The following is a 23426-nucleotide window of genomic DNA, read 5'->3' on the forward strand; positions in this document are numbered from 1 at the left end:
ATGAGGCCCTAAGCTACTGAAAGTAATGGGGCCCTTTGTATGTCCAGCTGTCCTTTGCCAACAACAAATTGTCGCTGTTTTTTGTGTTGAATATATGCTATATGGTCATTTATTTTTTAAAATCTGAGTCCTCCAAAACAGGGGGTGTCTTATACACGGGGGCTTGCTATACACAAGAAAATACGGTAGCTGGTTCACAGAGTTTGGCCTTTCCTGGGGCAGAATGTATTCGTTAAGAATTATATCTGGCCTTTCCCCCAGGCTAACCAACCAACCGCTAAACCAAGCAGTGCCATGCAGAATGAAACGTGGAATATACAAAACCTCCAGGCCTGTCCTGTGCTCTGGGTCACAAGAACAGCCCTGCTCGGTTGGACCAAGGCAGGGGAATCTAACCCTGAAACCCTCTTTTCACTGCAACCAGTCACAGGCCTCCACGAAGCCCCCTGCAGGACACGGAGGCAATTCTGCCCCGTCGAATGCTGCTCCCCAGCAACTGGCGTTCCGTGGTAGAGTCCCCCTAGAGAGGCAGGTTCTAGGTGGCTGGTATAACCAGCGGCCGCAGGCAGACCCTCACCTCGACAAAATAATCCCCCACAATCTTGGCCGTCATCAGCACCAGCATGATTGGGAAGCCGTAGGTGACGTTGCCTGTCGCCTCCATCATGATAACCGTCAAGCTGAGCGTCATCCTCACAATGCCCCCTAGGGAGACAAGACTGGGTTGGACCTCAAAGTTGGCCTCTCCCCATATGAACCAACCCGGACCCTGAGATCATCCTCTGAGACCCTCCTTTGTGTGCCTCCTCCTCGAGCGGTCCGGAGGGTGGCAACATGAGAATGGGCCCAGGACCTCCAAAGGCACTGTCCAGCCTTGCACCCGCTAATGCAGTGGTTTGACTCCATTGTCTCTTGAGGCAGATAAAGGTAAAGGGACCCCTGACCGTTAGGTCCAGTCGTGGCCGACTCTGGGGTTGCGGCGCTCATCTCACTTTACTGGCCGAGGGAGCCGGCGTACAGCTTCCGGGTCATGTGGCCAGCATGACTAAGCCGCTTCTGGCGAACCAGAGCAGCGCACGGAAACACCTTTTACCTTCCCGCCAGAGCGGTACCTATTTATCTACTTGCACTTTGTTGTGCTTTCGAACTGCTAGGTTGGCAGAGGCAGGGACCGAGCAACGGGAGCTAAACCCATCGTGGGGATTCGAACCGCCAACCTTCTGATCAGCAAGTCCTAGGCTCTGTGGTTTAACCCACAGCACCACCCGCGACCCCTCGAGGCAGGTAGATGCCCACAAATCAGTAAGTAATGTGTGCTATTTTAAGAACATACCTTAATGTGTTTTATGTTTCAACAGGAATATGTTTTGATTTTATGAATCCAATTATTATTTAATTTTATTGATTTTTAATTTCAAACTGTGAGGAATGGTTCCTGTTATCTGCTTTAAATTTCATTAGCTCCCCTCGTGCTGCTGTGGCCTACGAAATAATGGAATACGTGTTTTTTTTGTTCATACTGAGCTACTGTCCTTCCTCAGAGCGAACCTGTAATTAGTGCCATAGCCGTTTTAAAAGAGCAGGACCAGGCTGAACCCCTTTCTGAAAAGCTTCTAAAAAAAAAAAAAAAAAAAAGACTGAGCGGCTAAACCAGAAGTGAAAAAGCTGGTTAGACTCCAGCTCCCATCGGCCCCAGCCAGTGGGGCCAATGGTCAAGGATGATGGGTGTTGTAGTCCGATAGCAGGAAGGCCAGAGGTTTCTCATCCTTGTGCTAAATAGACACAAAGCAGATATACCTCATTATAATCTAATCTAATCTAATCTAATCTAATCATCTAATCTACTGTATTTTTCCATGTATAAGACTGCTTCCCCCCCCCAATTTTTTAAGTTTAAAATTGGGGGTTGACTTATACGCGGAATGTTGCAATTAAATATATAAATATATTTACTTCTTAATTTTGGGCTCAAAAAATAGGGGTCATCTTATACACGGGGACGTCTCATACACGGAAAAATACGGTAATATAATATAATTTCATTATTAATATGCCTCGGTAGCCCCAGCCACTCTGGGTGGCTCCCAACAAAATATTTAAAACACATCAAACATTAAAAGCTTCCCTATACAGGGCTGCCTTCAGATGTCTCAGAGTTCCCTGGGAAGAGGAAGAGAGTGTTAAACCACTCTTGGAAATTACAGCTCTGTGAGGATTCTTCTAACAAAGCATCCCTTTATAAGCCATAACTCCCAGGGTTGTTGTTGTTATTATTATTATTATTATTATTATTATTATTATTATTTGCAGAAGGAGCCATGATTGTTTAAAGCAAGATGCGGATGCTTAAATGCATGGTGGAGACGGGGCCTAGGAAAGAAAGTTCGGTTAAAGGGTTAAAGCCTAACCTGCACCGTCCCACTGGGGCAAGACCCACCTTCCCACTTCCCAATGAGCTGTGCCCCTTTCTCCTCCCTGCCCCAGACGTGTATCACTCACCCAGCTGTGCCGCGGCTCCCATCAGGGCATACTTCCCTGGGTCGGCCCAGATCTGAAAGCCCCAAGAGAGAGGAACAGTCAAGGCTCGGGACAGCGGGACTAAGCAGGAGGTCAGAGGATCTCCGCTCCAGACCCCCTCCCTCCCCATTCACTGGAGAAATGGACCTTTCACACTGTGAACAGTGATAACAAACTGGAGCATGGCATCTGCCCCCTGCTTGCCCAGACTGGTGGTGGTGGATCTCTAGGCCAAGGGGACGGTTGGGTGTCATGGACAGGCTGGATGCAGGGGGGGGGGCACCAGCTGGGGAACCCCCAGGGGGAAAAGGCTGGCTTGCCGCCCATCTGACTGGGTTGCCCCTGTTAGGATATTTCCGTTCCAACTTAAAAGGGAGCAGGCTTTGAGTCACAGAGTCTGCGTATTTCCTGTTTTCACAGGATGTTTATGTTGTGTCTTTGCTTTCGTTTCTCTCTCTCTGCCGGAGACATCTGAAGCAGGCAGTCATGTTTTTCTTTGTTCTGATCAACGCTGAATAAACTTCTAAATAATGCTCTCCTGACTGCATCTTTCGCTGTGTGCATATCTGCTGATAGAGCGTGCTCGGCTCTGGAATGTGGGAAGTTATTTCTGGAGCTCGTGTCGCTAATTGCTGATACTGCGTGTCAATGGGAGATCGATGGACGTCCGGAGACGACGTGGAGTTACGATGGACTTTGTTTCCCTGGCAGTATCCCAACAGCCCCAACCACTGTGGGCGGCTCCCAACAAAATATTAAAAACACAACGAAGCCTCAAGCATTAAAAAAACACACTCTCTGTACAGGGCTGCCTTCAGAATGGCTTCTGAAAGTCAGATAGTTGTTTATCTGCTTGACATCTGACAGGAGGGCGTTCCACAGGGCGGGCACCACTGCTGAAACTGCTCTATTCCGAACTTAAAAATGGAAAGCGTAATGCTGGTGGGCAACAAAAGGGGTTCAAAGACTCTCTCAAAAAATGTAGTATAAACACTGGCAACCGGGAAACACTGGCCTGCGAACGCTCCGATTGGAGAACAGCCTTTACCAAAGGTGTCCTGGGCTTTGAAGATGCTCAAACTCAGGAAGAAATGCGCTAAGAGGAAGGCACGCTTGGCAAACCCTCATCGCGATCAACTCCTGCCTGGAAACCTATGTCCCCACTGTGGAAGGATGTGTGGATCCAGAATTGGCCTCCACAGTCACTTACGGACTCACTTTTAAAACTGTGCTCATGGAAGACAATCTTACTTGGCTACGAGGGTTCGCCAGATAAGAAGAAGAAGACCACTACCGAGAAGGCCCTCTGCCTGGTTCCCTGGAACCTAACTTCTCGCAGTGAGGAAACTGCCAGAAGGCCCTTGGAGCTGAAAAGCTTCCACTTCTTCTTCCTGGCTAAGATCAAACGCCCTCCGTCTCCCCAGCTCCCCTCCCACCCACGGCAACCGGAGGATTGTTTTCAGCAAAGGTTCTTCAGACCGTAATGGAGTGGGCGGGTGGGGAGAGAGGATCGAGACCAGAAGGTGAGGGCAACTTACCCAGCCGCTGGTCATGTAGGAGAGAGAGATGCCAAAGAGGCGGCCCCAGGCGGCCCCGATCAGCAGGGAGGGGATGAAGACGCCTGCCGAAACTGTTAGCCCGTAGGTCCAACAAGCCAGGAAGAAGTACATCAACGTGAACAGCCCCAAAGTCATGGGGTCGTACGTGCCTAAGAGGGAGAGCAAAGAGCATCACTCCCCACAACCAGCAGCAAGATTCGCTCAACAATGCAGCAGGGACTCCCCACCTTTTTCTAGGGGGCACGCATTTTAGCCCTTCAGAAAAGCAGGTCTCAAGAGCCATCTTTGGGGTTTTCCTGGTTCCAGAAATTAGGTTAAAGCCACGTTTCCCAAACTTGGGTCTCTAGCTGGTTTTGGACTACAACTCCCATCATCCCTAGCTAGCAGGACCAGTGGTCAGGGGTTATGGGAACTGTAATCCAAAAACTGGTTGAGACCCAAGTTTGGGAAACACAATGACATTAACTCTCAAAACATCGACAAATAATACTTAAACAGAAATTCACTCTTAACAGTTACAATAATTACTGAACCACGGTCAATATAAATAATTTCAAGTCACAATGCATAAAATACAGTTGTAGCTTGGAGCTTGAACGCCTTGGCTCCCGAACAATCGAAACCCGGAAGTGAGTGTTCTGGTTTTCGAATGATTTTCGCAAGCTGAACGTCCGGCGTGGCTTCCGATTGGCTGCAGGAGCTTCCTGCAGCCAATCAGAGGCCGCACTTTGGTTTCTGAACGTTTTGGAAGTCGAACAGACTTCCGGAACGGATTCCGTTTGACTTGCAAGGTACGACTGTATCACAATACATCTACAACATGTCCAAATCACCCTAATCTTCCCTGTGATAATACCATAGCTGTCAACTTTTCTCTTTTCTTGCGAGGAATCCTATTTGGAATAAGGGGATTTCCCTTTAAAAAGGGGAAACGTTGACAGCTATGGATAACACCCGCTAGGGCCGCTCTATGTGCCTTTCCTAATTAAAACATTGTGTGCAGCAAAACAAACCATGGACTTGGGAACAAATCCCAAGCTGGGCTCTAGGGTACTGTGAAAAGAAAATTCAATTCCTTCATCCGGCTCCGCTGCCACAGGAACATCAGGTAAAGCCTTTAGAAGGGAGGAAAGCCAAGGACTGTTGCAAGCCCCCTGCTGTCCCGTTTTAGATTTCAGGAATGCACATTTCGGCTAAACGTTTGGAGGGGGCAGGAGGAAGAAGAAGAGACTCAGTAACTGTGGGAGCAGATTAAGCGATGGAACAAGTTGCATCTCCCACAGAGCTGGAGAGAGCTCTCTTTCTTCGGATGCATGCAAGGAAGGGCCAGGCAGGTTGGGAAATAATACAATTTAAAAGCAAATGAAACCCACCTCAAATACAAAAAACCCCAAAACAATTCACAGTAATTCAAGTACAGTGGTACCTCGCAAGACGAAAAACTCTCGAGACGAAAGAGTATTTTGTTTTTTGAGTTGCTTCGCAAGACGAATTTCCCTATGGACTTGCTTCGCAAGACGAAAACGTCTTGCGCATTCGTCAATGCATTCCTATGGGAAACCGTCAATGCATTTCCTATGGGAAACCGTGCTTCGCAAGACGAAAAATTCACAAGATGAAAAAACTCGCAGAACGAATTAATTTCGTCTTGCGAGGCACCACTGTAGATCACATAAATTTCCAGGCCCAATTCAAAGTGCTGGTTTTGAACTATAAAGACTGTAAAAGGGGTGGCTACAGGAATGGACAACAAGAAGTGAAGGATGAAACGGATATTAATGAAGAGTTGATGTGGCTACAGGAGGAAAAGATGGACATATGTTTGCAACTGGAGGCGGAAACCTGATTTTTTAAAAAAGAAATTGTATGAAATTAGGTAATTTGGTTTGATTTGTAAAAATTTGGAAAACCAATAAAATAATTTGGGGAAAAGACTGTGCTCAGAAGATAGACAGACTGATAGATAATCATTGTTTGTCTGTCTATCTAAACATGCTGTCACCAAAACCAGTGGGGTCTTGTTGGGAGGGGGGAAGAACATTTGTTGGTTGTGGAGCTGGATTTGGGCCCCGAGACAGGATCTAGCCAACCCTGCCATAGAATAACAGGAAGAACACGTCCCCCCCATTGACTAGTAATGGTTGTACGCTGCTAGTTGGGGAGCAACCGACCTGGGGGGTCATGAAAAAGGCGGACGACACTCTTCTCCGGTGTGTTGAAGAAGGCGGCAGCCATAGAGTTGTATTCGCCATCAGGACAGAAGAGCTGGCGGGGAGAGGAGAAATCGTGTTATTGAAGACTCAGTAAAAAGGAAAAAAACGAAGGAAAGGAAAGGAAAAGGAGAAGGAAAAGGAAAAGGAAAAAGAAGAGGGGGTCATTATATAACTGCCTTACGAGCACTGGATTCAATTTATTATTATTTATTATTATTAATATACCACCTTATACCCAGAGGTCTCAGGGTGGTGCACAGAAAAGATCACAACATATACAATCAGAATAAAAACAACAACCCCCCCCCAAAAGAGCCACATTTTAAAAGGGTGTAGGATGTCAAACAGAACAACCAAAGGCCTGGTTGAAAAGGAACGTTTTTGCCTAGTGCCTAAAGGTGTATAATGAAGGTGCCAGGTGAACATCCCTGGGGAAAGCATTCCACGGATGGGGAGCCACTGCAGAGAAGGCCCCGTTCTCGTGTTGCCACCCTCCGGACCTCTCGAGGAAGAGGCACACGAAGGAGGGCCTCAGAAGATGACCTCAGGGTCTGGGTAGGTTCATATGGAAAGAGGCGGTCCTTGAGGTATTGTGGTCCTGAGCCATTTAACATCTGGGGCAGGGAATGGCTCAGAGATTTGGCTTGAGAAGGGCTTGCAAATAAGCCCAGGGGTGTTATCAAATCGCAAATGTGTGTACCAGCCTGCTGTCCTCTCGTAAAAGTGCTGCTCACTTATGAAAGCAAGAGCCGTCCCCCCACGCCCCAAACACACACACACACACACATTTTCAAAAGCTTCTCTGCATGATGCCAGAGAGGTAATGTCTTGCTTGCCAAAGCTACATGCAAACTTGGGCTCAGTGCCAGGGGCAGCGGCTGCGCAACTTTGCCAGCTGGATACGCCCGGCATCTCACCCACAGTGGCTAGCTCCCATTGGGCTGAAAGCAGGGAGATGGACAGCAGGGGGAGCCACAGAAAATAACAGCAGCAGATGACTAATTCTGGTACTGTCCGCCATCTTCCTCCCTGCCGAGCTCTACAAGGGCAAGGCTGAAGTCGTGTGTGCACATTGCACCTTGAAAACACATCCGGAAGACATTTTTGCCTTCAGAGAATTCTGGGCACAGTAGTTTGCCCCTCACAGAGTTACAGCTCTCAGAGACCCTTAACTAGGGCCAGGGCCTTTTCAGTACTGGCCCAGACTTGGTGGAATGCTCCGTCACAAGAGGCCAGGGCCCTGCGGGATTTGACATCTTTCCGCAGGGCCTGCAAGACAGAGCTGTTCCGCCTGGCCTTTGGTTTGGACTCAGTCTGACCCTTATGATTCCATCCCCTTATGGTTTTGATCTATGGGCTACTTTTAAAACGAGGCTGCATTTTAAATTGCATTTTAACCTGTATTTTAAATTGGTCCCCCCCCCCCCGCCCCATTATGGTTTTACTGTCATTTTACTGGTGTTAGCCACCCTGAGCCCAGCTCTGGCCGGGGAGGGAAGGGTATAAATAAATTATTATTATTATTATTATTATTCACAATACCCAAAATTGTGCCCTTAAAGAAAGTGCTTTAAGGGCACAGTGTTGAGACAAAGCTGAAGGAAACTCATTTCCTTTTTTCTCCACTTCTCTCCTGCCTCAAGCCCCCGTTGCCCGACAGCATCCATTCTGGGAGGCAGCCGGCACCCACAGTCCCCCTCTGCCGCTCGTTTCCCACCTGGAGTGAGTAGGCCATGCCGCTGCCTTGCAGGGGCTGGCAGTCTGCCGAGGTGTAGATCATGACAAAGGCCACAGCCGCTGTCACAGCGCCCACCAGCATGGCCTCGATCACCTGCAGGCACGGCCGGTGGACATACCTGGGGAGTTTGAAGAAAAGAAAAGACACAAGGGGTTAGGGAACAGGGCCGGCCCAACTCATTTCGCCACCTGAAGCAACAGACAAGATGGCAGCCCCTTCCGATTCCAAATACAGTGGTATCTCAGGTTACAGACACTTCAGGTTAGAGACGCTTCAGGTTACAGACTCTGCTAACCCAGAAATAGTACCTCGGGTTAAGAACTTTGCTTCAGGATGAGAACAGAAATCGCGCTGCGGCAGCAGTGGAAGGCCCCATTAGCTAAAGTGGTGCTTCAGGTTAAAAACAGTTTCAGGTTAAGTGCGGACCTCCAGAATGAATTAAGTTCTTAACCCGAGGTTCCACTGTATGGAAGCCAACTGGATCTTGCTTCGAGACTGGCAAGATAGGAGCATCCTCCACCAGTCAGTGGGGACTGACCTTGGGGCCAGTCACTGACCCTCAGCCTAACCAACCTCACAGGGTTGTTCTGGAGATTAAATAAGGAGCATGAGGTGTATGCATCTCACCTTGAGCTCCTTGGAGGAGAGTTGAGATGCAAATGTAGTAATAATAATAAGAAGAAGAGTTTGGATTTGATATCCTGCTTTATCACTACCCTAAGGAGTCTCAAAGCGGCTCACAATCTCCTTTCCCTTCCTCCCCCACAACAAACCCTCTGTGAGGTGAGTGGGGCTGAGAGACTTCAGAGAAGTGTGACTGGCCCAAGGTCACCCAGCAGCTGCATGTGGAGGAGCGGAGACGCGAACCCGGTTCCCCAGATTACGAGACTACCGCTCTTAACCACTAGACCACACTGGCTCTTTTATTTAATAAAAATAAAACGGAGTTAAGGAGATGAGTAGCAGCCTGTGATTCATTCCATCTGTTTCCAACAGGTACACACACACACACACACACACAGTCCCAGAACTGTAAGTCCTAAAAAGGAGTTCCTGCCCAGGCACTTCGGTTATTTCCTTTAGCTAAAAATTAAGATGGCCTTTCTCCAGACCTGGCTGTTTTCCAGCAAGGTGGGCGGCTGCAGAGCTGAGCTCATTCGCTCCCATAAAAGCAACCTTCTCCCCAAAAGGGAAGCCATCTGGAGAAATAAGCAGAGGCCTGACAAAGGCAGAAGTGTGCCAGACTTTATAAAAAAAAGAAGAACGCAAACGAAAGTACTATCGCAGGTTTCCGGCTCAAACAAACATCCAGGCAGAAATGTGAAGCAGGCTCTGAAACGCTGGTTCAGCCAAATTCTGGGTGGCTCAGCTCAGCGACGCCTGTGAATGGAGCTAAGCTCCGAACCCTGTGTCAAAAGAAAGGGCCCGGCGGTGTAAAAAGCTGAAATGCAAAGCCTTTTATAAGAGGCATCCATTGTTGGATGTGCAGCAGTTGGCTCGAGCCATTCTGCAATGGGTTTTATTCCAGACCTTGCCCTGGGTCTGAAGTTTGCTGCTTGTTATATTCCGGGTTACCTTCTGCCAGGGCTTTTACCTGATTCGGAACATCGTCAGCCAGTAGTTCAAGGCGTTGAACATGGCTCCGAGAACTCCACCTGCAGCCAGGAGGAAGAAAAACACCTGACAATAGGCCTTGGCGGAGTCAGAGCAAAGAACCAGCCGCTCAAAACCACACAAATCGGAATGGAGGAAGTTAGCACTATAGGTTGCAGAAATCCCATAACTCTCTCTCTGGGACCGCTGTGGAAATGATGCATCTGACTGGGATGAAGCAAGGTGGGGAACAGTTTTGCAAAGGGTATCCTCTACCCTTTCCACCCTGCTGTTAGATCAGGAAAATCCTACCCCCACCCCAGACATAGGGTCATGGCTTCCCCCTCCATCTCCCCTTCTTCTGGGGCTCACAGTAAGCCAGGAAATCCCCCCAGTTCCACAGAGGAAAATTCTTTATTGTGTTCAGGGGCCGAGGTATTAAGGAATTAAGTTCTTTGCCAGATGCTGGAATCTCTGCAGAAATGCAGAGGATTGTGGAGTCAACAGAGCACAGAGGAGTTTTGCCCTGTGAAAAGGCAGGCACAGAGAAAGGACTGCATGCCCCAAAATGGCCTTTGGGCTGATAACAGACACAGCTCCTTTCTAGCTGTTGACCATGACAGATTTGCTGCTGCATTACTGGTGGATCTTATTTCTTTTTTAAAAGGTGGGGGGGGGGCCACATGCACACTCCCCCAACCTCGGAGTAACATCTGCGGAAGGGATCAATGCACAAACAGAAAAGTCACATTATCGTGTTGCTTAAATAGGGGCGCTTACCCACCACTCCCATGAATATGAAGATTGGGATTTCTTGAAAAGTGTACCCCATCTTCTGCAAAGGAAGAAAGAAAGCAGGTGTGAGCTCTGGAAACTGTGGCAGCAGTAATGCAGCTCAAGGACGGGACTGCCTTCTACTGCACCACCTTGTTTTCACAATATCATAGAACTGCAGAGCTGGAAGGAACCCCTGAGGGTCATCTAGACCAACCCCCTGCAATGCAGGAATCTTTTTGCCGGAGGATGGGACTCAAACCCACGACCCTGAGGTTAAGAGCCTCGTGCTCTACCCAATGAGCTATTGGGAACATAGGAAGCTGCCTTACGCTGACGCAAGCCCATTGGTGCCACCTAGCCTACACTGACTGGCAGCAGCAATCCAGAGTTTCAGGAAGGGTACAATACCATATATGTGTGTGTGTGTGTGTGCGCGCGCGCTTATATATTCAGTTTTCAATTTAACAACAATAATCTTCCTTTACATTTGTATCCCTCATTTCGACTTCTTACAGGGAACCAGGCAGAGGGCCTTCTTCGTAGTGGCACCCACCCTGTGGAACGCCCTCCCACCAGAAGTCAAAGAGAACAACAACTACCAGACTTTTAGAAGACATCTGAAGGCAGTCCTGTTTAGGGAAGCTTTTAATGTTTGATATATTACTGTATTTTAATATTCTGTTGAAAGCAGCCCAGAGTGGCTGGGGAAACCCAGCCAGATGGGCAGGGTATAAATTATAAATTATTATTATTAATTATTATTATTATCATCATTCTCTCCACTCCTTCTCTGGTTACATAGAGAATTTGTGTGTGGAGGCCAGAGGAGGAGGAGAAGGCGGCAGCAGCGAAGCTTCGAAAGGATGTTGCCTTTTACCTCGGAGTCAAACCGGCCAAAGTTGATGAGTCCAGGGCTGGACAGGTCCCAGGGATTCCCTTTGTAAATGCTCAGGATGGAGTTCAGGGTGAAGGTGGAGATCATGGAGGCAAAGAACTGCAGACAGAGAGAGAGAGAGGGAGGGAGGGGAACGGTGAGGAGCATGCCCCGAGTCGGTCGGTCCGCCAAGGACTCGCCTTGCAGTCCCCACTCTCCCCACCCCTGCTCGGAAAGCTCTTCCAGCCCCCCAGACTCACAATCCTCCAGGTCAGGAACTGGTTCCAAAAGGAAGCACCTTCTTCCAAGCTGAACAGGACACCACCTGGTGGGAGGGAAAGGCAGAGCCAGTGAGACTTGGCTTGTCCGCCCGGAGGCAGGAGCTGAGAGCGGGCCTTTTCTGCGGTGGCTCCCTGTCTGTGGAATGCTCTCCCCAGGGAGGTCTGTCTGGCGCCTTCATTGTACACCTTTAGGCACCCCGCGAAAACGTTGCTCTTTAACCAGGCCTTTGGCTGATCAACATCCAATGGCCTTTTAAATGGATTACAGTCATACCTCATTTTACGTTTGCTTCAGGTTGAGCGTTTTCAGGTTGCGTCCCGGAATGGGTTACTTCCGGGTTTTGCCGCTCGCGCATGCGCAGACGCACAAAAATGACATAACGCGCATGCGCAGAAGCAACAAATCGTGACCCGCGCATGCGCAGACGCTGGTTGGGTTCCTTTCAGGTTGCGAACGGGGATCCAGAAGGGATCCCGTTTGCAACCAGAGGTACCACTGTATTGGTTGTTTCTGTTATTATATTTATTATGTATTTTGTGGTTTTTATATTGTAATTTTATTTTGTGAAACACCCTGTGATCTGCAGGTATAGGGCAGCATATACTTAACGACAACAACGATTTAGGGCTGTGTAATCGGAGGGGAAAACCATGGTTTTCCCAGTAGTGATGTATGGAAGTGAGAGCTGGACCATAAAAGAAGGCTGGTTGCCGAAGAATGGATGCTTTTGAATTCTGGTGCTGGAGGAGACTCTTGCGAGTCCCATGGACTGCAAGAAGATCAAACGCATCCATTCTTAAGGAAATTAGCCCTGAGTGCTCACTGGAAGGACAGATCCTGAAGCTGAGACTCCAATACTCTGGCCACCTCATGAGAAGAGAAGACTCCCTGGAAAAGACCCTGATGCTGGGAAAGATGGAGGGCACAAGGAGAAGGGGACGACAGAGGACGAGATGGTTAGACAGTGTTCTCAAAGCTACGAACATGAGCCTGACCAAACTGCGGGAGGCAGTGGAAGACAGAAGTGCCTGGCGTGCTCTGGTCCATGGGGTCACGAAGAGTCGGACACGACTAAACGACTAAACAACAACAACAATCGGAGGGGGGTGCCTTCTTAAACCTAGATAACGAGGTGCTGGGCTTTGAGAAGGAGGCGCGAGGCTCTGACAGAGTCCTGGAGTTTCCCTGGCTCTCCATTTATTTATTCATTTCCCCTGCCCACATAATGTTGCAGTCGCACAAGTAAAGCAAGAGAAAGCTGCATGCTTACTGTATTAATATCATGACCATCTCTACTATTAGCATCATTATCACCACAGTTATCACCATGGCTCATAATGGGTTGAGGTAAACGGTTTTGCCAGAAGACACAGACGCTCTGAGACGCTTGGACAAAGCTACCAGCAACAGGAATAACAATGATGCTTATCGTCATCAATAATACTAATGAAGTGCAGCAAACACCTCTCTAGTTCTGCCTGTGGGAAAGAAAAGGCGCTTTACCAACAGGAGCCCCAAAGGCAGCCGAGACGCCAGCAGCAGCTCCGGCGGAGACGAAATCCCGCTTCTCCGTGTCCCTCCGGAAATATTCAAAGATCTAAAAGCAAACACAGCCCGGAGTGGATTAGAACTTGGGAATGGGTCTCTTAACACACATGAGCGCAAAAAGCCCTGGATGCTCTGCAACCCCTAAGTAACTCAAGCAATGCCCCCACCCCCACCCAATGAATGAGCCCACCACAAAGACCAGCAGCAGCTTCCTTTGTGTACTGTGCAGGATGCTAGCTTGCCAAGATGGCCCAGGACTACGAAGCAACTTCGGTGAGGGAGGAGGACAACTGCATCAAAGCTCTTCCTGCAAGGGTTCCAAAGGCCATTAGGTCAGCTGTCCAAGGAAATGAGTGTGTAAACAAACCAACCCCTGTGCTGCTAAATATCAGTCAGCAATATCAAAAGCAACACAATGGCCAGAAACAATAAGAATGTGAAAAACTTTATGGAATAATTCAAAACATCAAAACAACAAACTGAAGTCTCTGAAAGTCCTTAAATGAATCACGGTGCCAGACTTTACCCGGCAGATAGCAAGCTGTGAAGCTTTGTATAATCAGCAAATGTCCAATTCTGATGTCCAACTCTGAACTCTGCTGTTTCCAGATAACAACTACTGTTTCGTTGTATTCTTCACCAGCCAATTAGTTCAACACTTGTAATTTCTTCATTAACCAATCTGTTTTCAAACAGATATAATGAAAAACACTCTGGAACAGTGCTCATGCAATTATGTAGTCAACTGTAGTCACATAATCACATGAGCACTGTTCCAGAGTATTTTTCATTATATCTATTGATAAACTTTCAGAGACTTCAGTTTGTTAGTTTTGACGTTTTGAATTATTCCATAAAGTTTTTCACATTGTTATTGTTTCTGGCCATGAGTGTGGCAGTGACAACTGCCTTCCACTTGGTCCAGACAATGTCACCTGCTCTGCTCACAGATCTGATGGGAGGCCTGTGTTGGTCTGGTTGCTCTCCCAGGCAGTCAGCATCTGCACAGGCAGAACTAGTCAACTCTGCCGAAAGTCCTATAATGTTAAAATCGGGTGTCTGAACTTGCTACTCCCCTCTTCCCTCCCCATCCCTTTTTCCTCGCATGCTATGTCTGTTTATACAGTTTCGTACTAGAGGGCAGAGTCTCTTTTGCGACGCAGATTGTGCAACCTGGGTTGCCCATTTGGTTAAAGGGTGGGGTGCAAATGCTTTAAGCTTGAGAAGGGGGAGAGCGGCAGGCCTCATACCTGCCCCCTGGCATCTCCAACATCTGCTACCAGGATCGGGGCTATGAGAGACAGCGGCAGCCGCCACTCAGTTAGGAGGTCCTGGACTGCGGGGGCTGAAAACCCAGCGCAAGCAACCCACTTGTAGGAAACGAACCTTGAAGTCTCTCTTCAGAGAAGTTGACCGCCCTTGAGATATGCCAGCTGCGATGACAGCTCCAGAGTGAATCATCGGCCCTTCCTGAAACCAAGAGAAGCAGAACTTAGACGGAGGTAGAAGCTGGCTTGCAAGACTGTGCTCCAAGCAGGGCCAGATTTAGGTTTGATGAGGCCCTAAGCTACTGAAGGTAATGATGGGGCCCTTTATATGTCCAGCTATCCTTTGACAACAACAAATTGTCGCTGTTTTTTTAGTGTTGAATATATGCTAAATGGTAATTTGTGGACCTAATAGGTATCTAAAGCCATTTGCAAATGTTGCCATGAAACCAGTCCATGCAGAATGTAGGCACCCTATATATAGAAAGGAGCAAACCAGTGATATTTTAGTGAGTAAGCTAGCAGACGGGGGCCATTACTTACATCATAGGAGCCTACACAGCACAAAACACTGTTGCTGTATGTACGTTTTATTTTATTTTATTTATCTTATATTAAATTGGTTTTTGATTTTTGAATTTATTGTTATTCATGTTTTATTCTGTATTTTATGCTGTTTTTGTTGCATCAATTAAGTGTTTTAAATTTGTTGTTAACCCGGTTTTCTGAACCAGGAAGGGTGGGGTATAAATAAAAATATATTATTATTATTATTATTATACCAGATGAGCTATTGGCCTGACTTGGCAGGTTCTTATTTTGGCGCAGCATCTCCCTAAACAATTATTCTGATTACAGCAAAACAAGCTGCCTGAGGCACAGTTTTCTTTTCTTTTCTTCCCATTGTCAAAGCCACGAAGCACATCTCTTTCGCCACGATCCTGAGGCGGCAGTTGGGTACAGGCCAATACAAAGGGCAAGGGCAAAGGCTAACGAAGAAGCGCCATTGAGAGCAATGGCTGCCAAGCAGAAACCTTCCCAGAATGCAATGCAAAACAGCCGGGAGGTGACATTGTTAGATAGGAAAGACAGGAGCAGCTGCCTTTTGGGGTGAAGTTTCTGCTTCCTCTCCTCAGTTACCTTTCCGACCGCCAGGCCTCCGACCACAGAGAAAATCACACCACAGACTTTAACCACCAGTGTCTACAAAGAAAGGAGATACACCATCATCATCATCATCATCATCATCATCATTATTTTAAAGTTCCCATTCTGGGCTGAACTTGGGCTCCTATGCTCAGTTCCCTCAGCCGCAAAGCGCTGAGCTGACGCAAGAGAGGAGTCCACGTTTAACCTTCAAAGATCTTGCCAGAAAAGAAACAGGCGCCGAACCAAAACACAAGACTCTCGTTCCAAAGGAAGTGAGGCGAGAGAACTACTCTGATCTTTGTCACCAAAGACAAGTGAGCTAGTTCGCTGATCCTTATTTCCCTCACGGAGCTACAATTCCCAGAGCTCCCTGGCAAGAGGGACTGACTCTTAAAACCGCTCAGGAACTGTAGTTCCGTGAGGGAGAAAAGGGCTCTCCTAGCAACTCTCGGCTTCCCAGAATCCTTTGGGGGAAGCCATAGTTGTTTAAAGCAGCATGATTCTGGCTTCAAATGCATAGTGCAAATAGGGCGCTAGGTGAAAAGCAGCAGATCACACAACGGCGGCAGACACGTCTAGCAACATGTTTGGATGTGTGGCAGAGAAATGGGCCATTTTTCATGCCCAGTTTTACACACACACGCTCGCACACACACACACACACACAAAATGTTCTCACTAAGGAAGCGGAGGGGCAACTTTCCCTCATAAAAGTCTCAGGTGGATCAGGGGAAAGGAGGGACACGCTAAAAATTGCCAGGCACAACCTGTCCTCCCTCTCTCACCTTCAGCCGGACCACGTGGGGGATCTTAACTCCATTGAGGTAGCACTTGATCTGAGGTATTCCACTACCAGCTGCCACAGGCTACAAGAGAAACAACAACAGAGAAAATAAGTTTGCTTGGGTGTATTTCTGTCATTCGAACAGCTCTGAGACTGGGCAGTCGCTATGTATTACCCTCAACACGCAAATCGTAAGAGGCAGTGTGGCGTCATGGTTTGGATGCCAAACTAGGACCTGGGAGACCGGGGTTCGAATTCTCCCCTCAGCTGCAAAGCTCCCTGGGTGACCTTGGGCCAGTCACCGCCTCTTGCAGTATTGAGAGTTAAAATGGGGTGTGTAAAGCGCGTATGGCTCCTTGGAGGAAAGGCAAGGCAGAAACGGGATCATGAAACTCATTGGGAGCATCACCCTTTGCCAAGGCGCGAATTGCAAAATGGTGGTGCGGGCGAGAGACCCGGGCGGAGGCCTTACCTCAATAAAAGCAACGATAACGGACCCGACCATCACAATGCTCGCGTTCAGAGTGGCCCAGAGCAGCAGAGAGAAGGACAAGCCGCCTGTCTTGGTGAATTTGTCAATATCTGAGGAAAGCAGGTTAAAAGGGGAAAACAATATCTGGCCACGGATTTGGGGAGAGGGCGGGATGTGTGTAAAATAGGCATGGGTGATATATCGACATATCGCCCAGGACCGGTATGAGGAGCAGACTGCGATGTTGGTTTCACTAAGCGGTATATCGGTGATGAAACCGTTATGCTCCTGAGTCCCTCTGCCAGGGGCGCAGCTTCATCCAGGAGATGCTGCTAGCAAGGGGATTTGGAAGCACGGCGGTTTCACCAGCGATATACTGCTGAGTGAAATACGTATCACGGTCTGCTCCTCATACGGAGCAGAGGGATAAACAAGCTGCATCGGTCCCTCCCTATTTGGGGACTTCCCTGGCTTTTTTCTGGCCCACGTAGGACCAGTCTGGATAGTTGGCCTTGGTGAAGATTTGATGTTTTCATCCCCAAAAAAGTTTCTGATTTGAGTTTACTGAAACGAGGCTGCATTTTAACGTTGTATTTGAATCCTGTTTTTAAGTTGTATTTTAATCAATTGTTTAATAGCTGGTGATAGCCGCCCTGAGCCCAATCTTGGCTGGGGAGGGCAGGGGATAAATAAAATTTTTTATTATTATTATTATTATTATTATTATTATTATTATTATTATTATTATCTTCAAACTGCTCAGCTGATGGGCGCCCGATTACTGCTCCCTTCTGCCAAACATTTAGCAGAGCCCCCAGTCTGGCACTGGCTTGCCCAAGCCGGCAGTGGGGTGGGGGCTCCGTGAAACTGTCCCCCCTCATCTGAGCGACCCTGATCGCTCAGCAGGGGTGGGTGGGAGGCTTCTTCTATGCCCCAGCTGCACAAAGCCTGATGCTGCTGTGGTGTCAGATCGCTCAGATTGGGGGCCGGAAGAAGTCTCCCCCCACCGCATCTGAGCGATCTGATGCTGCAGATGGAGTGGGGGGAACTTCTTCTAGGCTACAACTGAGCAAACCCCGATGTTGCTGAGGTTTCAGGGCTCACTCAGCTGAAGTGGGGGGAGCCCTCCAGCCCCCAGCTGAGCAGCAGCCAGGGCCAACTACATTGGCCCTAGCCTGCGAGGCGCTGAGGTGAAAGGGCCCGAGGCGAGAGCAGCGTCCGTTTCACCCTGTGTCTAGCCCAGGCTTCCTCAAACTTGGCCCTCCAGATGTTTTGAGACTACAATTCCCATCATCCCTGACCACTGGTCTTGCTAGCTAGGGATCATGGGAGTTGTAGGCCAAAAACAGCTGGAGGGCCGAGTTTGAGGAAGCCTTGTCTAGCCGGCTGGGGCCAACGCAACTTGTTTCAACATCGCGGTATATCGCCAAACCGCAACGTCTGGCTGGTGACATACAGCTCAATGTTGAAAAATCTAACGTCCCCCAGCCGTGGTGTAAAAGAAGGCAGGCCTCAGCTGGATACAGTCATGTTAGTATGGGAATGTGTTTTATACTTTTTCACCTACGTCCACCTGGCAGATATTCTGAACTCCAACTCCCACCAGCTCCATCCTGGTGATCCAAACTATTCTGCCGCCATCAGGGATGGCGGACGACACCATTCTGTTCGATTCCACTGGCTTTCATTTGCAGCACATGGCAAAGGAGCCCTCCTGTCCTTCACCTGCAGGCAGCAAAACGCCTCATGTCAGCCCTGCGCCAGGGGCATAGGAAGAGGGGGCGGTGGGGGCGGACCGCCCTGGGTGCCCTCACTTAGGGGGTGACATTTGGCGCGCTGCCCGCCCACAACTCCCAAGCCTACCCCAAGCTGTGGGAGTAAGAGGGGGGGGCTGTGTTGCATTGCCGGCAGCATTCCCCCCCCCTTCCCCCTGACAGCTTGGGGGAGGCTTGGGAGCTGCAGGTGGGCGGCACGCCGAATGTCCGCCATGGGGGGCTCGCTCCACCCCCTTGAACGGCTCGCTCTGCCCCTGGCTGCACGCGCCACTCTGGGACCTGAGCAGCTATCCTGTGCCTGGGAGGGCACCCATCCGCGCCATGCCCCCCTCGGGAGCATGCCCACTTTGCACTCAAAGGATACTGCCCTTCACAACTTTGTATTTCAGGCCAGCAATGTATTCCACCACAATGTCGATGAAGCAAGCAACCAGGCCGGTGAGGATCCCAATCATGGCGCAGATAACCCACCGCCGAATCTCCACCGTCCGGAACGCCTGCGTTTGAAGAAGTCGCAATCAGAGGGGTCTGCCTTATTATGCTGCTTCTTACTGACACGGTTCAATTTATGAACGGCCTAATATAAATCACCTCTCTACTTGGGGCATAATATTCGACTTTCATCTTAGGAAAGGCTATGGGAAACACATTTGAAATTTCCGGCGTGCTGTGTGTTGGAAAGAAAATTATATGAAAATGATAAATATCGTTGGTGTTTGACTCCCAGAAGCTAGCAAAAATGTGTGAGACAGGTACAAATATCTGCTGGGAATGTAAAGAAAAAGAAGGCAGCTTTTATCATGTGTGGTCTCATAAGGTAATAAAAAGCATTCTGGGAAATGATCTATAATGAATTGAAAAAAATGCTTAAAATAACTTATAAAAGTTATTATGCAGCTGGATGATGGCTTCCTTTAGTGACATTTTCTGTGGATTTTTGCATGGTTTTTATTGCAATGCATTGCTCTTTCTTCCCGATTTTACGTGATGCTTTAAAAAGTTTTGTAAGTCACTTAGAGGCTCTCTATGTAGCAAGCGACTAATAAGCTAACTAAATAATACTGGGCTGTGTCAAACATGAGTCATAAGGAGTAGAAATCAAGGGATATTACATTATTTTCATTGTGTCTACTCTGAGTAGTAGTAATAATAATAATAATAATAATAATAATAATAATTTATTATTTGTACCCCGCCCATCTGGCTGCGTTTCCCCAGCCACTCTGGGTGGCTTCCATAGAAACCAAAAATACACTAAAATATCACAAATTAAAAACTTCCCTGAACAGGGCAGAGTAGAATGCAGCTGGATATCGCACAGCAACAACAGATTAGGTTCCACTGTATTTTTAAAATGTGGACTTTCGGATGTGGGGAGGGAGGCGTACACATAACCAGATCTGAGATTTTGCAGGAGGAACCCCACAGCAATCCTTCGGCCCTGGAGATGGACTGACCGTATGTTTGATCCTCTTCTCTTCATCCAAGAACAGCTGGTTCTCACAGTTGTCATAGTCCAGGCTCTTCAACCAGCAAAAAAAGAGAGAGAAGGGAAGTGAGAAAATAGGAACAGGAAGCCAAGGGAATGCAGCCTGCTCGGGAAAGGCTCACTTTGCCTCAAAACTTACGAAAAGCAGCACTTTCCAAGATTGCACCATCCCACCAATGCCCTCATGCAGCCTTGTATTCAAGTAGTAGTCGCCTGATCGCCATAGGCGAACCGGAATTCCATGGAGGGCGAATCAGTGGAGGAAGGACAGAATGTTCTTTACCTCCCTTGTGCCCTGCGCTGAGAAGAATTGAAGCCCCTTCCGCCTTGCCCAGCACAGAAAAACAACCAAATGCTGCAGCTTTGTTTAACCAGTTGAATTATTAGTTAACAAGATTCGTATAGATCCAGAAGGTCACAAGCTCCACATCTCTGTGCAAAATAAGCAACCAAGGAGGAGCAGACCTCTCCACAACATTTTGTGGGTTTATTGTTTACAAGGTGTGCTGGGTAGCTCTCCCGGGTGGTGGGTGGGTCTCCCGGGTTATAACAAACGTTCCCACCATCGCGCGCCAGTTCCTTTCCAGCTGGAACCTTAAAGCTGGGTGCCCACCTCGTACTTGAGAGAGAGGACTTTCTCGCTGTGAGGGATCTCGTTAGGGTGCGCCCGAGGTGGTTCCATTTCCTGCAAGACACAATAGTCACGATTCTTAACGCCACCTATCAAAAACTGGGTTCGTTTTATTCTTTTATTTCACGAAACCAACACGCCACCTAGAAAACCTCAAAGCGGCTTGCAAAAATAATAAGAGCAGTGAGATCATTTGTAAAAGCAATTACAGTGGTGCCCTGCAAGACAAATGCCTCGCAAGACGGAAACCCCGCTAGACGAAAGGGTTTTCCGTTTTGGAGGTGCTTCGCAAAACGAATTTGCTATGGGCTTGCTTCGCAAGATGAAAATGTCTTGCGATTCCTGGGGGGTTTTTTTTCGCTCCCCCCTCCCTTTTTCCCCAGCCCCTAAGCCGCTTATCAGCTGATCCACTAAGCCGCTAATAGCCTTTTAGCAGCTAATCCGCTAATCCCTTAATAGCCGCTAATCCCTTAATAGCCGCTAATCCCTTAATAGCTGCTAATAGCGCTAATCCGCTAATGGGCTTGCTTCGCAAGACGAAAAAAAACCGCAAGACGAAGAGACTCGCGGAACGGATTCTTTTCATCTTGCGAGGCACCACTGTAAAAACATTCAAAAAATGGAAACCAGCAACAAGACCGCAAAACACCTCAGCGTTCTAAATACCTGGCTAGGCCTTAGGTTTCAGGGCTGAGGTGCAGCCTTCTCAAACTTAGTGAGCTCCAGATGTTCTGGAGCCTGCGGCAGATGGGAACCGTAGTCCAGAACATCTGGAGGGCACCAGAGTGTGGTGGGGGTTGTCTTATCAGCCCCCAACTTGGAAGGACAAGCTCAGGGCTGGGGGCCAAATCTGGCCCTCCAGGCCTCTCCATGTGAACCTTGGGAGGGGTTGGTGTGAGAGAAGATAAACTATCCTAGCGCATAAGTAGGAAAAATTGCATGCGTTGCCCCGCCTATTTTTGCTTCTGGCCCCGCCCACCAGCGGCATGCGGTCCTCAGGAGGTTGTCCAGGAAGGAATGTGGACCTCGGGCTCAACAAAAAGTTTCTCCCTTCTCTAGAGCAGGGGTCAGCAAACTGTTTCAGCAGGGGGCCAGTCCACTGTCCCTCCTTGTGGGGGGCTGGACTATATTTTGGAAATAAAAATAAAAATGAATGAATTCCTATGGCCCACAAATGGGCCCAGAGATGCATTTTGAATAAAAGGACACATTCTACTCATGTAAAAACATGCTGATTCCCGGACCGTCTGCGGGCTGGATTTAGAAGGCGATTGGGCCGGATCTGGCCCCCAGGCCTTAGTTTGCCTACCCATGCTCTAGAGCAGTGTTTCTCAAGCTGTGGGTCCCCAGATGTTGTTGGACTACAACTCCCATCATCCCTGAGCTCTGGCCTTGCTAGCTAGGGGTGATGGGAGTTGTAGTTCAACAACATCTGGGGACCCGCAGGTTGAGAAATGCTGCTCTAGAGGGTGCCCAAAATGTCCCCTCCGAGGCAGTTTCTGAGGGCTACCCAGCGGCCTCTTGGCTCCCCCTCTGCAACGCTCACTTACTGGTTCATGTTCGTCATCAAGATCCACGTAGCTCATGCGCCCGAGTCGCAAGGAAGAAGAGGACGGGGTGAGCTGAGGGGGCAAAGAAACAGGCATGTCAGTGTCAGAGGAATCAGCTACCAGGCCTCAGGTAAAGCCTCGTCCTTAGATGAAAAGGCAAGGTATTTTCCACATGTCCTTCCACAGTTGGTTACCAAACCCTTGCCATTTGGATTGCTGTGCTTGTAAATGGCTGGGTTAGCTGCATATGTGGATAGGAAGGCAACAGGAATACAGTGGTACCTCGAGTTACAGATGTTTCAGGTTGCAGACTCCACTAACCCAGAAATAGTACCTCGGTTTAAGAACTTTGCTTCAGGATGAGAACAGAAATCGCATGACGGCAGCAGCGGGAGGCCCCGTTAGCTAAAGTGGTGCTTCAGGTTAAGAACGGACCTCCGGAACGAATTAAGTACTTAACCTGAGGTACCACTGTATTTCAAATAAATGTTACTACAATTAATTTTATTTCTCACGCACCATTCCCCCAAGGGGAAGGTCACAAAAGTTTTAAAAATCAGTATTAAAAAGAATCTAAAACAAACTGCAAGGATAATAAAATTGTTGATAGGTTTATTATCTTTTTCTTAAACCACTCTGCGTTTTTTGTTTTTGTTTACAATTAAGCAGTGTATAAATTGTATTAAATAAATAAAATAAATATGAAGAGTGTTGGTCCTGTGAATATATGTTTGTGTGTGTACATACATACATACGTGTGTGTGTGTACAGTGGTACCTCGGGTTAAGTACTTAATTCGTTCTGGAGGTCCGTTCTTAACCTGAAACTGTTCTTAACCTGAAGCACCACTTTAGCTAATGGGGCTTCCTGCTGCTGCCTCGCCGCTGGAGCCCGATTTCTGTTCTCATCCTGAAGCAAAGTTCTTAATCTGAAGCACTATTTCTGGGTTAGCGGAGTCTGTAACCTGAAGCGTATGTAACCTGAGGTACCACTATATTCAGTTAAACATCTGGCTAGTTCAGATGACAACCTTGAGCTAGGGTAAGAACACTGAGAACTTAAAGAATAAAAGTCACTTTATCCAGGGGCAGTGCACACATACATTGGCCTATTCCAACCTCTTTTTCTTAAAGGTGACTGCTTCTGCTCAGAATAATAAATAATAATAATAAATTTTATTTATATCCCGCCCTCCCCAGCCGAAGCC

General features: G+C 48.2%; 2 protein-coding genes across 4 annotated transcripts in view; both read right to left on the reverse strand.

The window, feature by feature from the left end:
* Window positions 1–23426, reverse strand: part of CIITA (class II major histocompatibility complex transactivator) — a 1021617-nt gene that overhangs the window by 219339 nt on the left and 778852 nt on the right. The window lies entirely within an intron of this gene.
* CLCN7 (chloride voltage-gated channel 7) overlaps window positions 1–23426 on the reverse strand; it is a 37108-nt gene that overhangs the window by 9012 nt on the left and 4670 nt on the right. For both annotated transcript variants that reach the window (XR_014504910.1, XM_083413485.1), the window contains exons 2-19: window positions 22220–22291; window positions 20652–20723; window positions 20007–20072; window positions 18914–19046; window positions 16775–16884; window positions 16304–16384; window positions 15510–15572; window positions 14488–14571; window positions 13057–13150; window positions 11532–11596; window positions 11275–11391; window positions 10401–10455; window positions 9622–9682; window positions 8007–8145; window positions 6248–6341; window positions 4056–4225; window positions 2500–2551; window positions 578–705 (exon numbers count right to left, since the gene is read on the reverse strand). Coding sequence is in view for 1 of the 2 variants with exons in the window: in XM_083413485.1 (XP_083269611.1) it covers window positions 578–705; window positions 2500–2551; window positions 4056–4225; window positions 6248–6341; window positions 8007–8145; window positions 9622–9682; window positions 10401–10455; window positions 11275–11391; window positions 11532–11596; window positions 13057–13150; window positions 14488–14571; window positions 15510–15572; window positions 16304–16384; window positions 16775–16884; window positions 18914–19046; window positions 20007–20072; window positions 20652–20723; window positions 22220–22291 (1656 nt within the window). In the remaining variant the exon portion in view is untranslated. The remainder of the gene's footprint in view (window positions 1–577; window positions 706–2499; window positions 2552–4055; window positions 4226–6247; window positions 6342–8006; window positions 8146–9621; window positions 9683–10400; window positions 10456–11274; window positions 11392–11531; window positions 11597–13056; window positions 13151–14487; window positions 14572–15509; window positions 15573–16303; window positions 16385–16774; window positions 16885–18913; window positions 19047–20006; window positions 20073–20651; window positions 20724–22219; window positions 22292–23426) is intronic.

Source organism: Podarcis tiliguerta, assembly GCF_965153285.1.
Source record: "Podarcis tiliguerta genome assembly, chromosome: 14".
NCBI classification, from domain to species: Eukaryota; Metazoa; Chordata; class Lepidosauria; order Squamata; family Lacertidae; genus Podarcis; species Podarcis tiliguerta.